We start from the raw sequence: 15829 nt of genomic DNA on the forward strand, positions 1-15829 counted from the left end.
TCTGCTCGCATGCCCACATGCCTATCTTTGGCATGCTGCAGTGTACCAGTGAGTCACAGCGCAAACTGGAGGACCAACGTCTTATCTTCAGACTAGGCACTTTACAGCCTTCTGGACTTAAAAAAGGTGTTGAACTCAATATAAAGTTGTGAACTAGCTCCCATTTCTTCTACCTTGTTATCATGTCTTCCCCCTCACCGTGGGTCTGTCTGTCCTTTCAAGTCTGGCAGGAGACGCACGATTGTTCTGCCATTCTCAGATTCTGATCATTTAATCTGAACTGTCAACATCTTTTCTCCATCCTGCACCCTGCACCCATTAACCCCCTCCTCCCAAACAATAGCATGAATGCTAAACCCTCCACACTTCACTTCGGCTCTGAAGAGTCATCTAGACTCAAAACATTAGTTTGCTGTCTGACCCACTGTGGTCTCCTAGCATTTGTTGCCTTCAGTAAGGATGGCAGTCTTCTTAGATTTAGATTACTTAGTGTGGAAACAGGCCCTTCGGCCCAACAAGTCCACACCGACCCGCCGAAGCGCAACCCACCCAGACCCATTCCCCTACATTTACCCCTTCACCTAACACTACGGGCAATTTAGCCAGGTCAATTCACCTAACCTGCACATTTTTGGACTGTGGGAGGAAACCAGAGCACCCGGAGGAAACCCACGCAGACACAGGGAGAATGTGCAAACTCCACACAGAGAGTCGCCTGAGGCGGGAATTGAACCCGGGTCTCTGGCGCTGAGAGGCAGCAGTGCTATCCACTGTGCCACCGTGCCGCCCACAAAAGAAGTTTTTTCTAACATCAGCAATGGATTTATAGTCATTATTAGACTCCTAATACCAGATTCCTTTTTTAACTGAATTCAAATTTCACCATCTGCTGTGGCAGGATTTGAACCCAGAACCTTATCTGGGTCTCTGGATTAACAGTCCAGCAATAACATCACTGGAAATTGCTTCTCTGCAGTTGCAGGTTAAATAAGCAAGTGAATCCTTTTCCACATACAGTGCAGGTAAATAGCCTCTCCCCTACCCACTTCTGCACATAATTCATCTCCATTTTAATATCATAGTCAAATGACGTTCTGAGTTATTTTTCCCTGAAAAAAAGAATTGAGTGGATTCTGCAAAATTGAACCAAGGTTTTAAGAAAAGTAACCAAAGAGAGGACTTAATTTGAATACCTATTCAAACAAGATCACGATTTTGTTCCTCACTGATATTATTCAGTTCTTGCTTCGATGCAAGTATTTTTGCATTCATAGTTTTTTTTTAATTTTTCTTCAATTTTCCTTAACCCCAGTCAAAGGAAGGTTTGACAGCTCACTTCAGTTGCAGTTCTCATGTGAACAAGTGCTAGTGGTATGATTAACTATTGCGTGCTCTTGTGTTCACTCAGCTGCTGATGCTGAAAATTGATGTTCAGCAACAGTGGCATAAACAGGATGAGCTGACCAAGGCCCTCGAGTCCTTTGAAAAGAATAAAACCCTGGAAACGGTGGCTTACCGACCGAGTTCTATCCTGCTCTGTGGGACTTGATTGGCCAGGACCTGCTGGAGGTGTATGTCAGTATGCTTCTGGCAGGTACCATGAATTAATCCATGAGGAAAGGCATCATCACCCTCATCTACAAGCAGGAGGGGGAGAGGGAGGAAATTAGAAAGTCGTGACCAATCTCATTGTTAAATAGAACATAGAACAGTACAGCACAGAACAGGCCCTTCAGCCCACGATGTTGTGCTGACCACTGATCCTCATGTATGCACCCTCAAATTTCTGTGACCATATGCATGTCCAGTAGTCTCTTAAATGTCCCCAATGATCTTGCTTCCACAACTGCTGTTGGTAACACATTCCATGCTCTCACAACTCTCTGTGTAAAGAACCCGCCTCTGACATCCCCTCTATACTTTCCTCCAACCAGCTTAAAACTATGACCCCTCATGTTAGTCATTTCTGCCCTGGGAAATAGTCTCTGGCTATCGACTCTATCTATGCCTCTCATTACCTTGTATACCTCAATTAGGTCCCCTCTCCTCCTCCTCACTTTCTCCAATGAAAAAAGTCCAAGCTCAGTCAACCTCTCTTTATAAGATAAGCCCTCCAGTCCAGGCAGCATCCTGCTAAACCTCCTGTGAACCCTCTCCAAAGCATCCACATCTTTCCTATAATAGGGCGACCAGAACTTGACGCAGTATTCCAAGTGCGGTCTAACCAAAGGTTTTTAGAGCTGCAACAAGATCTCACGACTCTTAAACTCAATCACCCTGTTAATGAAAGCCAAAACACTATATGCTTTCTTAACAACCCTGTCCACTTGGGTAGCCATTTTAAGGGATCTATGTACCTGCACACCAAGATCCCTCTGTTCCTCCACACTGCCAAGAATCCTATCCTTAATCCTGTACTCAGCTTTCAAATTCGACCTTCCAAAATGCATCACCTTGCATTTATCCAGGTTTAACTCCATCTGCCACCTCTCAGTCCATCTCTGCATCCTGTCAATGTCCTGCTGCAGCCTACAACAGCCCTCTATACTGTCAACGACACCTCCAACCTTTGTGTCATCTGCAAACTTGCTGACCCATCCTTCAATCCCCTCATCCAAGTCATTAATAAAAATTACAAACAATAGAGGCCCAAGGACAGAGCCCTGTGGAACACCACTCACCACAGACTTCCAGGCAGAATATTTTCCTTCTACTACCACTCGCTGTCTTCTGTTGGCCAGCCAATTCTGTATCCAGACAGCTATGTTCCCCTGTATCCCATTCCTCCTGACCTTCTGAATGAACCTACCATGGGGAACCTTATCAGATGCCTTGCTGAAGTCCATATACACCACATCCACAGCTCAACCCTCCTCAACCTTTCTAGTCACATCCTCAAAGAACTCGATAAGGTTTGTGAGACATGACCTGCCCCTCACAAAGCTGAGTTGACTGCATTTAATCAAGCCATGATCTTCCAGATGGTCATAAATCCTATCCCTCAGAATCCTTTCTAACACCTTGCAGACGACAGACGTGAGACTTACTGGTCTGTAATTGCCGGGGATTTGCCTATTTCCTTTCTTGAAGAGAGGAATTACATTTGCCTCTCTCCAGTCCTCAGGTACGACTCCAGTGGAGAGCAAGGATGCAAAGATCTTCAAGTGGCAAAGCAATTGCATTTCTCATTTCCAAAGCAGCCGAGGCCAAATCTGGTCCGGGTCTGGCGACTTGTCAATCTTAATGTTTGACAAAATTTTCAGCTTCCTCTATCTCTATCTGTTCCAGCATGCACACCTGCTCTTCAAAGGTTTCATTCACTACAAAGTTCGTTTCTTTCGTAAAGACAGAAACAAAAAACTCATTTAGGGCTTCCCCTACCTCCTCAGACTCCACGTACAAATTCCCTATGCTATCCCTGATCGGCCCTACTCTTTCTTTGACCATTCTCTTATTCCTCACATCAGTGTAAAATGCCTTTTGTGTTCTCCCTAATCCATTCTGCCAAGCCTTTCTCGTGCCCCCTCTTGGCTCTCCTCAGTCCATTTTTGAGCTCCTTCCTCGCCTGTCTGTAATCCTCTAGAGCTGAGCTTGACCCTAGCTACCTCCACCTTACCTAAGCTACCTCTTTCCTTTTGAGGGGAAGCTCCACCGCTCTCGTCATCCAAGGTTCCTTTATCTTACCCCTTCTTGCCTGTCTCAGAGGGACATATTTATTCATCACTTGCAACAACTGTTCCTTAAACAGTCTCCACATGTCTATAGTGCCTTTACCATGGAATAATTGCTCCCAATCCATGCCTCCTACCTCATGTCTAATCGCATCATAGTTTCCTCTTCCCCATTAAATATCCTCCCATTTTGCCTAATCCTCTCCTTCTCCATAGCTATGTAGAATGTGAGGCAGTTGTGGTCACTATCACCAAAATGCTCTCCCACCACAAGATCTGATACCTGCCCCAGCTCGTTTCCGAGCACCAAGTCTAGAATGGCCTCTCCCCTCGTCGGCCTGTCAACGTACTGAGATAGGAAACCCTCCTGAACACACCTTACAAAAACCGCTCCATTCCAATCTTCTGCTCGAAGGAAGTTCCAATCAATATTGGGAAAGTTAAAGTCACCCATTACAACAACCCTACTTCGTCCACACTTTTCCAAAATTTGCCGACCTATGCTTTCTTCTATCTTTCTGTTGCTATTGGGGGGCCTGTAGTAAACCCCTAAAGAGGTGACTGCTCCCTTGCTGTTCCTAATTTCCACCCATACTGACTCGGTCGGCAGATCTTCCTCAAAAATGGAAGCTTCTGTAGCTGTGATACCCTGTCTGATTAGTAGTGCTACACCCCCTCCTCTTTTTTTTTTACCCCCCTCCCTATTCTTTTTAAATGCTCTAAACCCTGGAACATCCAGCAACCATTCCTGCCCCTGAGAATCCCATGTCTCTGTTATGGCCACAATATCATAGCACCAGGTACTGATCCATGCTCTAAGTTCATCACTTTTGTATTCCTGATACTCCTTGCGTTAAAGCAAACACATTTTGACTGATCCCTTGGTTCCTTCCCAGGAAAATCCTTCCCACTAGCTGGTCTACCTCTTGCTATTGCCTCATCTGCATCAACTCTCACCTCCGGTATACAGCTCAGGTTTCCACCTCCCTGCCATACTAGTTTAAACCCTCTTGAACTACTCGAGCAAACCTTCCACCCAGGACATTGGTCCCCTTCCAGTTCAGATGCAACCTGTCCTTCTTGTACAGGTCCCACCTTCCCCAGAAGGCATCCCAATTATCTACATATCTGAAGCCCTCCCTCCTACACCAGCTGCGCAGCCACGTATTAAGCTGTGCCCTCTCCTTGTTCCTCGCCTTGTGGACTACAAGATCATGTCAAAGGTCATGGCCAACTGGGTCAGGTCTGCTCTGGGATCAGTGATTCAACCCAACCAAACCTGTACAATACTGGGCAAGAAGATCACTGAGAATCTCTCACTTCTCAGGGATATGATCGCCTATGTGCAGGATAGAGGTGTGGACACATGCCTTATCAGCCTGGACCAGGAGAAAGCGTTTGACAGGATATCACACACGTGCAAGAGAGATGTTCTGTCCAAAATGAGTTTTGGGGAGGGAATCTGTAATTGGATCTGACTGCTCTACACCAACATTGTCAGTGCAGTCTCAATCAATGGGTGGGAATCAGACAGCTTTCCAATCTAATCTGGAGTCAGGCAGGGCTGCCCTCTCTTCTGCCTTGTTTGTGTCCTGTACAGAGCCATTTACCGATTCTGTCAGGAAGGATATGAGCCTGAAAGGGGTGACTATTTCTGGCAGCAGGTGTCCACAGGTTATGGCCTCCCTGCATATGGATGATGTCGCCATTTTCCGCTCAGATGCGCTGTCTGCGTGCAGATTTGTGTGCATCTGTCACCAGTTTGAACGGGCCTCGCAGGCCAAAGTAGAGCAAGGCCATGCTTTTCAGAAACTAGGCCAACCAATCCTCTATACCCTTTACCGTCAGGACAGAACACCTGAAGGTGCTAGGTATTTGGTTTGGAGGGGCTGCATCAAGACTTGGGAGGAGCCTGTCACCAAAGCGAGGCAGAAACTGGGCAGTTGGGAACAATAGTCGCTCTACATCACAGGTAAAAACCTGGCCATCCGGTGTGAGGTACCCTTAGTGTTGTCATACGTGGCACAGGTCTGGTCTATTCCCCGAACCTGTTCCACTGCAGTCACCCTATCCATTTTGCACTGCATATGGAAATCAAAGATGGACCAGGTTTGAAGAGATGCCATGTATAAAGATCTGGGCAATGGGGGAAAACACCCACTCAAACCACCCTCACCCTTTGTGTGTGGCTGCATCAACCTGAGTGAATTCCTGGTATGCAAACACCAACTGTTACTATGTACCTGTCCTCGGTGTTGCGAGGGATGGGCCTGACCTCACTGCTGCGGAACGCTCCAAGTAGTTGGACTGTTCTGTATCCCCTTGTACCTCATGGAGAAATGTATGAAGAAATGCACCTTTGACCACAAGTCCATCAGGAAGTGGTCAGCATGTAGTGTCCTTGAGAATCTTTTGGAAAAAGGAGAGAGCGGATTCTGTTGAGCAATTCTCTGAGCAGACTGTCAAAGTCATTTGGCAGAATGCCTCATCACCAGAACTTTCCATCAAGCACCAAGACATGGCTTGGCTGGTGGTGAGAAGGGCTCTGCCTGTGTGATCCTTAATGCTTGCCTGGACTCTCTGTGCCACCGCACGCTGTCCTTGAAGTGGCTGTGGAGGGGACGAGGCTGTCACACACTACCTTCTGGAATGTGCCTACGCAAAGGAAGTCTGGAGGAGAATGCAGTGGTGTTTGTCGCGGTTCGTCCCAAGTGGCTCTTGACACGGGACTCCATGCTGTACGGTCTGTTCCCCGGGACACACACTGAGACGAACATCATCTGTGCCTGGAGGATCATCAACTCGGTCAAAGACGCTCTTTGGTCTGCCCAAAACTTGCTGATCTTCCAGTTAACCACGACTGAGTGTTGCAGACTGGCACATTCCAGGGTCCAGGACTATGTGCTGAGGGATGCGCTGAAGCTTGGGGCAGCTGCTGCCAAGGTGCAGTGGGGAAAGACCACTGTGTAAAGTCCCTCTGCTGCAGAATAAGTGGGGCCCATTCAGTAATTGGGCCCTGCTGTTGCCTCATCTGTCGACCAAGAGGTTGTCTGTAAATATAGAGAATGGTGGCCATCAAAGACTTAATTTGTTGTCTGTAAATAAAAAGAGTACAGATGTGAGCGGGTTCATTAACTGTCCATGTACCAAATATTTACTTTCTATGAATAAAATATATTTTTGAAATAAGAAAAGGGGATAGTGAGGTCTATTAAGATCCAAGATACCCTCATTGCCTTAACGGGATGTTAATAGTTTGCTTGCATGATAAGAAAATGTTTTTTGTTGCAATTGGATGGAAGTGCTGAGGAATATAAAATTTCAATGTACTTTTTCTGCAAAGTCTGCACCCAGAACTGTTTTTAGACCTTTGTATGTGGTTATAAATAACTTATGAGTAACGTATATTTTTACAATGTAAATAAAACAGGATACTCCCCAAGGCTCCTTTGATAACAACTTGAAAACCTGTGATCTCTATCAGCTCGAAGGTTAAGGGCACCACCACCTACAGATTCCCCTACACAACAGCCTCATGTAGAACTATATCACCATTCCTTTATTGTCACTGGATTAAAATCCTGGAACTCCCTTGTGGGTGTCCCTATTCCCCGAGCACAGTAGCAGCTCAGGAAGGCAGGTCATCAGCAGCATCATAAGAGCAGTTAGGGATGAGCAATAAATGCTGACCCAGCCCATCCCATGAACAAATTAAAAAGGATAGTTAACTGAATCAATGAACTGTTGAAATGTCAGTGCTATTCTGCTGAAAACCATAATGTACACTCCATAATTGTATTGGGGACACTGGGTGGTCTCGGAGTCTCACCATGGAGTGACCTTAAAGAGAAATGAGTGTGTATTGTTGGTGCTTGTTTCAAGTAGGGAGAAAGAAATAAGCCTGATTTTTTTTTTAAAATGACACAGTAAAATATGTCAGTTGGCATGCCCAGAGCATGGGTGGTGCCAGTTAATCAAAAAGACAATCCTGCAATTTCCTGGGCACACAAGATGTCTCTGAGGGGTTGACGGAAGAGGAGCAGTAACTGGGTAATCAAAGCACCAGCGACACAGTAAAATCCCCATAATTGAGGACGAGACTGAAACCACAACCTTTGGAACGGCTTTTTAAAACAATTTAGGCTGACAGTTGTTCTGAATGGTATGTTTTTATTCAGAGTCAAAATGTGTGGCGTTGAAAAGGCTCCGCAGGTCAGGCAGCATCCGAGGAGCAGGAGAGTCAATGTTTCGGGCATAAGCCCTCTCTTTGACTTTGACCATCCAGCATCTGCAAGTCCTTCACTTTCTCCATATTTTTATTCAGACATTGTAACCAAACTGACCCAATAATTTAATCATTTCAATATACAGCCTAAGAACAATTTCCCAAATGCGCACTGTGCTGTTATTAATTAGAATCATTTTTAAAAGCAGCATTATCTGAACACTAAAAGAGGCTGGCTTTTTTTTAAACAAAGAACGTCCAGTTATTAGAGACTTTGGTTGGTGGCATGGTGCATAATATAAAGTTTACTGCATGTGAATTTCTATCACTGACATGGATTCCATTTTCTGAGAGAATCCAAGAACTAACTCCAATCCTTGGTGCATTTTAAATATTTGTAAGTTGTAATCCAGAACTTTATTACTGGAAGCATGCAATCAATAATGCAAAAAATATGGATTGTATAACTTCAGAAGGTGTGCTTGTAATAATCTAAAGCCATCAAAACTGTTTTAGTTAAAAGTGCAACTTATAGTTTGCAGTTATTTGTGTTGTTTTTGTTAAATGACAATAGCTTAATACTTGTGACGAATGTACTAGGTTTTAACCAGTGTATCCGTTTTTATGGTACATATTCTTCATGTTCATTTCACAACTGCAAAGATTGTTTAACATGTATTGTGGAGTATGCACAAGTGCATCTTGTCACAGAGAATAGAGGCAATGCCTACTAAATGCAAATGAGCGTATAAACCTGACCAAATGATAACAGAATGCAAGCATCAAAACATACTGGCTATTCATACAAGTTTGTACTTGTTGCAGATTTAACCGAGAGCTGGTGTTTGGAGTCTCTCTGGGTAACTTGGGCAAAGCAGAAAGACTGATGTTTGGTGAATCACAGATGACTCATGCCATGGTTCTAACTGGCTTCTCTGAAAAGGTAATTCACACTCAACAGTTAACAGTTCCCCTCCCCTCACTCCACGCCCTGGCTTTGTTTGCGCAGGTGATTGGATCTGTCCAGAGCCATTTGATTTGTAGCAATGTTTTCTAGAGCAAGGGAGTGTAACTGTGTATAGCCACTATTTCATTCACAATCATGCCCATTGTTCTACCAAAAGTGAATACATTAGTTTTGAAATCTGACTGGAACACATTGCTGTTGTGTACTTTCAGCTTCAAAGAAGGCAGGGTGGTGTCATGAACTTGCAAACTTTGGATTTGCCCATAATAAAACTGCATAAACAACAGGCTGACAATTAAGTGTTCTCTTTAAATCTGGTACTGCCAAAAGTCTTGTGCTTTTTAAGTTTTACCAGTGTATACAAAATTCCTCAACATGTCATTGCATTTTACACTTTGTTGTTTCATCATTGCCTGTGCGTTCTGCTTCAATTGAAATCAATAAATTTACTATTTTAAAAAATTTGATTGGACCTTGTATCCCCTTTTACTCATGTTTACATAAACGGAATCAACTGAAAAAATGTTTTGAAATTGTAAACTCCTTTAATCCGACATCTAATTTGGCCACAAGCATACAATGCCAAATAGGCATGGATCTAACGCTCATGAAGGCAACGAAATTGGAGAGAGGCAAGCAAAAGGGAAGGTATTTTTAAAATAAGAGACTGAATGTTGTCAACAAATTGGCAAAGTTAAAACACTGGCTGCTTTCCATTAAACCACTTACACAAGTATAAGAGTCCAATAAATGTTTAATGCCCATTCATAAAGCCGTCTCAATTTACCATTTGAGTGATGCTGAGTATAAAATGTTGCTCCTGTCCATTTCAATAAAACTTCTTAAACCTGTTGCAGCATGTTTTGAATCTGTTGCACGTTTTCACTGATGTCTTTCAGAATCCCCGTTTTCTTGGAAGTTTTCAGTCCCTAATTCTTGAAATGGGATAGAGCCCAGTTCCATTTCTTTCTGATGTAGCTTCAGTTTAAATACTTCAACACACCCAAAGCTCCTTGCAACAAATTCTGAGGTGATTTTAAGGAGATCCCAGGAGTGAATTGACATATTGCTGAATCACTCTTCAGCCAACGTTGCAGATACTTTATCAAAGGTGGCTGGTTTGACACAATGTTAGTGTCCTTATTGCTAAACCAGGAGGCCTGGCTTCAAATCCAGAGGTGTATAATAACTTCTCTGATCAGGTTGATTGATTTTTTTTTGAGCTGTAGTCGGGGCCAGAGTGGTTAAGGCAATGGACTGGAAATCCTTGGGGCAGCACGGTGGCTCAGTGGTTAACACTGCTGCCTCACAGCACCAGGGTCCCAGGTTCAATTCCAGCCTCTTGTGATTGTCTGTGTGGAGTTTGCACATTCCCCCTGTGTCTGCATGGGTTTGCTCCGGGTGCTCTGGTTTCCTCCCATAGTCCAAAGGTGTGCAGGTTAGGTGAATTGGCCATGCAACTGCCCATAGTGTTAGGTGCATTAGTCAGAGGGAAATGGATCTGGGTGGGTTATCCTTCGGAGGGTTGGTGTGGACAGGTTGGGCCGAAGGGCCTGTTTCCACACTGTAGGGAATCTAATCTAATCTAATCTTTGACACTTCTACATATCAGGTTCCCAGAGGACAGAATCTATGGTATTCCCATTTGCATCTACATTTCCAAAGCAAGTCCCTTTTTCTCGAAGGTGGAATTGTAGGCAGGTTTTTGTGAATCTGGAAAACAAAATGAGGTCTGCTTGTTCATACTGGCACCATTAACTAAATGAAATCATACATTTTTGATTCGTTACACTATTAAAAAGAAATGAAGTCCAACATGCTGTTAATGAGCCAATTGCCCTCATTGTGTCCCGTGATGTACTCCACAATTTAATGATTATGAAAATACATTCAAGGCAATGAATTGGAGTTGTCATCTGAAATTGTTAGTTGAAACATATGAAGAAAGAAAATAGTCCTTCTCACTAGTTAGAGAGGAGTTTCTCAACATCAAAAGCAAGAAGTCCCATTTTTCAACTAAAGGTTAGTGGTGAGACAAGACTCTTACTAGTGAGCAGTGAGATGCGTATTCAGATGCAGTTTCCCACCTGCCACAAAAATTAGACAGTGACAGTTTCCGACGGGAGAATTGGAGCAGTAATCTGGTGACTCCAGCTCATCTCTTACTCCTCTTGACCTCCGTCACCTACCAAGATCTCAAAGCACGCTCCATGGGTGTCCAAGTCAGTAAAGTGTGGTGCTAATTTCCCCTTGCACCAACAGGTCTGGAACAAATGACAGGAACTGGGTGGGGCAACTGCATCTTACAATGCTTGATTGGGTGCGTGACTGGGCTTTTAAGATGGTGTCAGTGCTAGGAATCCCAGGAGGTCTTGGCAGTGGCAGTACATTTGCCTGAGATGAATGGGAGAATATGATGAGTGGGGCATCATAGGAGCATCGTACATAGGTGATGAGGCAAGTTTAGAAAGATAGCATAGACAAATCAGTTGGAGCTTACCGAATTGTGTGAAACTCACCAAAATAGACACTTGGCGCTGAATTTTACTGGAAATCATCTATGTTAGTGACCATCTCGCTAATTGAACGGTAAAACCAACATGTTGAATAGAGCTTATGAATGTAATAAACTAAACAGCTGTGGATTCGGGGGCCCTCTTGTTGCAAAAAGCAATTGTTAGTCACCTTACTGACTCCTATCCTGGTCATTCTCCTCCATAGACCCTCAATCTCTTTTTTTTTCCTCCAATCTACGGCATGCAGATTTGAACACTTCCATCATACCGCTGGTTTAATCATTGACATTATTAAGCACATTTGGACCCTGTTTTTCTCTGTCAAAACTACTCATTATTGTTGTGTTAGTAAGGCAGGAGTCGTGCTCAAGATATTGTCACTGTATGTGATCCAAGACCATAACAATTGCGTACTCGGTTTCACCATGCGATCACTTGAAGAATTGTTTTTTTTTAATTTCAGTAGTTTTAAATTAACCCAATACTTCTAGACATGTGTGAATGATTTGCATCGTAGGATAGCTAGCCATAATAAATGTATTTTGGACTTTTCAATATCATAACCACTCCTAGTTTCTTATGTTATGAAAGATAACCAGCATTGCCGCATCAGGTAAAATACCATGTTGGAGTCAAAACTCACATCAATTAACTTATAACTTCTTTCCAACACTGTCAACTGTCCTTAAAGATTCTCCCCTGCACTCGACACGCTTTTGGCCACAATTCACCTTGGAAGATTAATTTTACCATTAGACCTTGTAATTTGAGATTGAAGTCAGGCGAACTGGGTTGTGAAAGTGCAGTTTAGGTTCCTGAGTTGTCATGTAAAGCTTGATAGTCCCAATGCAATCTGAAATGAAAATGATGCTGATGTTAAAATAAGAGATTTTGAGGAGAAATAATCCTAATTTTGGAAAAATCATACAGAATTAGATTTGTTTTTAATGTACAGAAAACAAACCCTAAGTAGGATTTAAAATTAACCACTCGTGAAATCGTGTGTTATCATTGCTAATAGAGCCACAGGGACACCAGATGGTATCAGTCCAGAGTGAATATGTCCATCTCAACCAGAAAATTCTTTGAGGGCTAAGCACCCCAAAATCTATTTGCCCAGAAGTTTGTAACTTAGAATACTCTACAATTTGCGGAAAAAGGCTACTGCATTACATTATCTCCCAAAACACTACTTCATTAAATTAATATATATTGAATGTTAGAACTGAAATCTTGTTGACATTCTGTTATTGCGTACTTTGGCATACAGGTTGAAAGTGAAGCCGAATTTGAAAAGTGGAGAGTGGAAAATTCATGGGGAGAGGAAAGTGGGAACAAAGGTAAGTTTAAAGAAAATATGTATATAAAAGATTGACTCATATCACTCAGTATGAATCCTGATGAAAGTATGGCTGTTAAAATAAATGTTGTGCTTGGATCAGGATAATCAGATCAAAAGCAAACATTTTATGTAGTTTGGAATGATTGGAAATGTATCCTGTAATCAGGAATATGGCTCTATAGAATGCTAAATAAATGTTTGCAATTTGTTATTTTTGTGAGATTTACATACCACAAGTAAATCTTCAAAAACCACTTAAGGAGCAGTGAAAGCAAGGTTTAACATTAGAAATTAAATGTGTCCACATTGATCTCTTTCTTTTTTTTTAATTAACATAGGAACAGTAATATATCATTCAGCCCTCCAGTTTCCACAAAATAGGAATATGGCTGATCTGTATCTTAACCCCAGTCAAGAATGTGGTGCTGGAAAAGTACAGCAGGTCAGGCAGCATCTGAGAAGCAGGAAAATCAACGTTTTGGGCAAATTGCCCAAAACATTGATTTTCCTGCTCCATTACAAGAAGCTGTTAAAACAAATTTCAATAAAGTTTTGTTTTCTCTTCCTGTGCAGTAGTATATGTCTATTTTTGAGGAAGGTAGCATAACTGGCTAACAACTCTCAAGTTCCCTGTTTTCTCTTGTTCCCTTCTTAAATATTAGGGGTGACATTTGCTAGCTTTCAATCCACAGGAATCATTCTAGAATCTGTAGAATTTTGAAAGATAATCATCAATGTATTGACTATCTCTACAGCTACCTTTTTCAACACTCTGGGATGTAGACCATCCGGTCCAGGGGATTTAACAACTTTCAGCTCCATAAATTTCTCCAATATGATCTTCCTACTCATGCAATCTTTCTTCTCCTCATTCTTCCTAACCACTTGGATCAGGAAATTTCTTGTACCTTTCTCAGTTAAAATAGACAGAAAGTAATTGTTAGAGTCTCTTCCATTTCTCTATTCCCATTTATAAATTATCCTGACCCTGCTTGTCATGGATCCACATTTGTTTTAACCAAATATTTCCTCTTATCGTATATGTAAAAGCTTTTACAGTCCATGTTTATGTTTTTTGTTAGATTGCAGTTAACATTCTATTCTTCCTTTCCTCAGTCGTTTCTTGGTCCTCCTTTGTAGTATTCTATAAAACACCCAATCCTTAGAATTGCTATTGTATTTGGCAAATTTATTTGCTTTTAGTTTCATACAATGCTGAACTTCCTTTGTAAGCTAGGTTCACTGAGCTTTTTTGTTGAGAATGTATAGTTGCTGTTAAGTCACGTAATAAGGCAGTGGATAGTCTTTAAGTAACTATATTTTTTAATGCATTTTCCGAATTCACCTCAGCCAATTTGTCTTCGTGATGTATTTCCCTTATTCAAATTTAACACTTTTGCTTTAGAATGAATTACCTTTCTTTCAAACATTGTGTTGTTTAATTAATTCTACAAGACTTGCAAGCAATTTAATTCCACTCAGTGTATATAGCACTCTGCTCCTAAAGATTAGACATTCCTGCCTCAATGCACTACTAATTGGCACAACGAAACCGTAGAATGCTTGTCATGGGAGATGAAGACTTGTAACTCCAATTCTTAAATAAACTTCAAACATTTTCACTACTTAAACATTGCTTCAAATGTGCAAGCAGTTTGACATTTGCAAAACACAATGTAAAGAGTTCATTGTAAATTAAACAATTGCATGATTCAAATTACAATGATAACAAATTATTAACTAGTTTATTTTATCAGCAGAAGATTGGAGTTTGGTGGCATTATTTAAATGTTCACCTGATAGGGTAAAAATACCATTCTGTGTAGAAGGGATAGAACATAATGGAAAATATAACGGACAGAGTATGAAATGGCTATTTACTAAATTCCTCAAAACAACTGAAATAATTGTTGTGTTAACTTCTTAAAATTCAACCACAGGGATCTGAGAACAGGATTACAATCTTTTATTCAAGCGAACACGGGGAGAGTATACACTAATATGAAACAGAAAATGGGGGCTGTCCATGACACTTCATGGAGATGTGATACAGTAAATTAGATTAAAACTTTCATCTAAGATCATTTATGTATCATATCTCCGTGACACTGGACTCCTTTGGCTATAAATTCTGTGACCATGATCTTAACCTCCACAACCACCTGATGAAGGAGCAGTGCTCCGCAATCTAATGCTTTCAAATAAACCTGTTGGCCTATAACCTGGTATTGTGTGAGTTTTAACTTTGTCCACCCCAGTCCTACACCAGCACCTCCAAGTCATGAGGTAAAGTTGACCGCTTACATGTGTCTCCATTGCACTTTGCAAGGTTAGATAATGATGCCTATTTCATTCTCCATTCTTTCACCTTGCTGACAGTACATCAATGTTCCATTACTGGTACAGCTAGATTTCTCTCTTTAAACCGAAGTAAATAAAATTAGCAGGAGTTGTGGAGTGAAAAAGCTCCACTTTCTTCTCACTAATTAAAGCACTGAAATACAAGTGTCTTGCTCACAGCTGGGACAACAAAGCACACAATGAGGACATTGTTTCTCTCTCCACAGATGCTGACAGGCCCCTTGGCTTTCTCTAGCATTTGTTTTTATGTAAGATTTCTAGTCTCTGCAGTATTTTTCTTTTTTATTTGGTATGGGCGTATACTCTAAATTAGCCAGAATAACTCGAAGGAATAAAGAAAATTGCAGTATCTTTACATCATTTTGAGTCAGGTAGACATTTCATTGTTGAAGTGCAAACATAAGAAACTGCTGTATATTCTAGTCCCAGCTTGAAATCTCCTTCACCCAGTCTGGGACAATGTAATTGTGTCCTAGCTTGGTTGTCTCTGGAATTGCTTGTTTCAACCTTTATCTGTTTAACCTGTTCTCCCATCTCCCCACTTTTTCTTCTAACCAGCTATTCCTTTATGGTTCCCAAGGCCTTTCCCAAAGATTCCCACTTTAGCCTTTATGGTGTACATAGTTTGGAAGGAGAAGTTTGCTCTTTTAAATTTACTGTGAGCATAGAAATTCCTATTTAACTCTTACAGTTTAATTAACTCTTACAGAATAGAAACCATTCAGAACAGCATAGTCACTGAATTTT

At 41.8% G+C, this 15829-nt stretch overlaps 1 protein-coding gene across 1 annotated transcript in view; it reads left to right on the top strand.

The window, feature by feature from the left end:
* Positions 1-15829, top strand: part of blmh (bleomycin hydrolase) — an 88707-nt gene that overhangs the window by 51444 nt on the left and 21434 nt on the right. Inside the window, exons 10-11 of the mRNA XM_072589720.1 lie at positions 8722-8839; positions 12650-12719. Coding sequence (XP_072445821.1) covers positions 8722-8839; positions 12650-12719 — 188 coding nt within the window. The remainder of the gene's footprint in view (positions 1-8721; positions 8840-12649; positions 12720-15829) is intronic.

This window comes from Chiloscyllium punctatum, chromosome 19 (assembly GCF_047496795.1).
Source record: "Chiloscyllium punctatum isolate Juve2018m chromosome 19, sChiPun1.3, whole genome shotgun sequence".
Classification (NCBI taxonomy): Eukaryota; Metazoa; Chordata; class Chondrichthyes; order Orectolobiformes; family Hemiscylliidae; genus Chiloscyllium; species Chiloscyllium punctatum.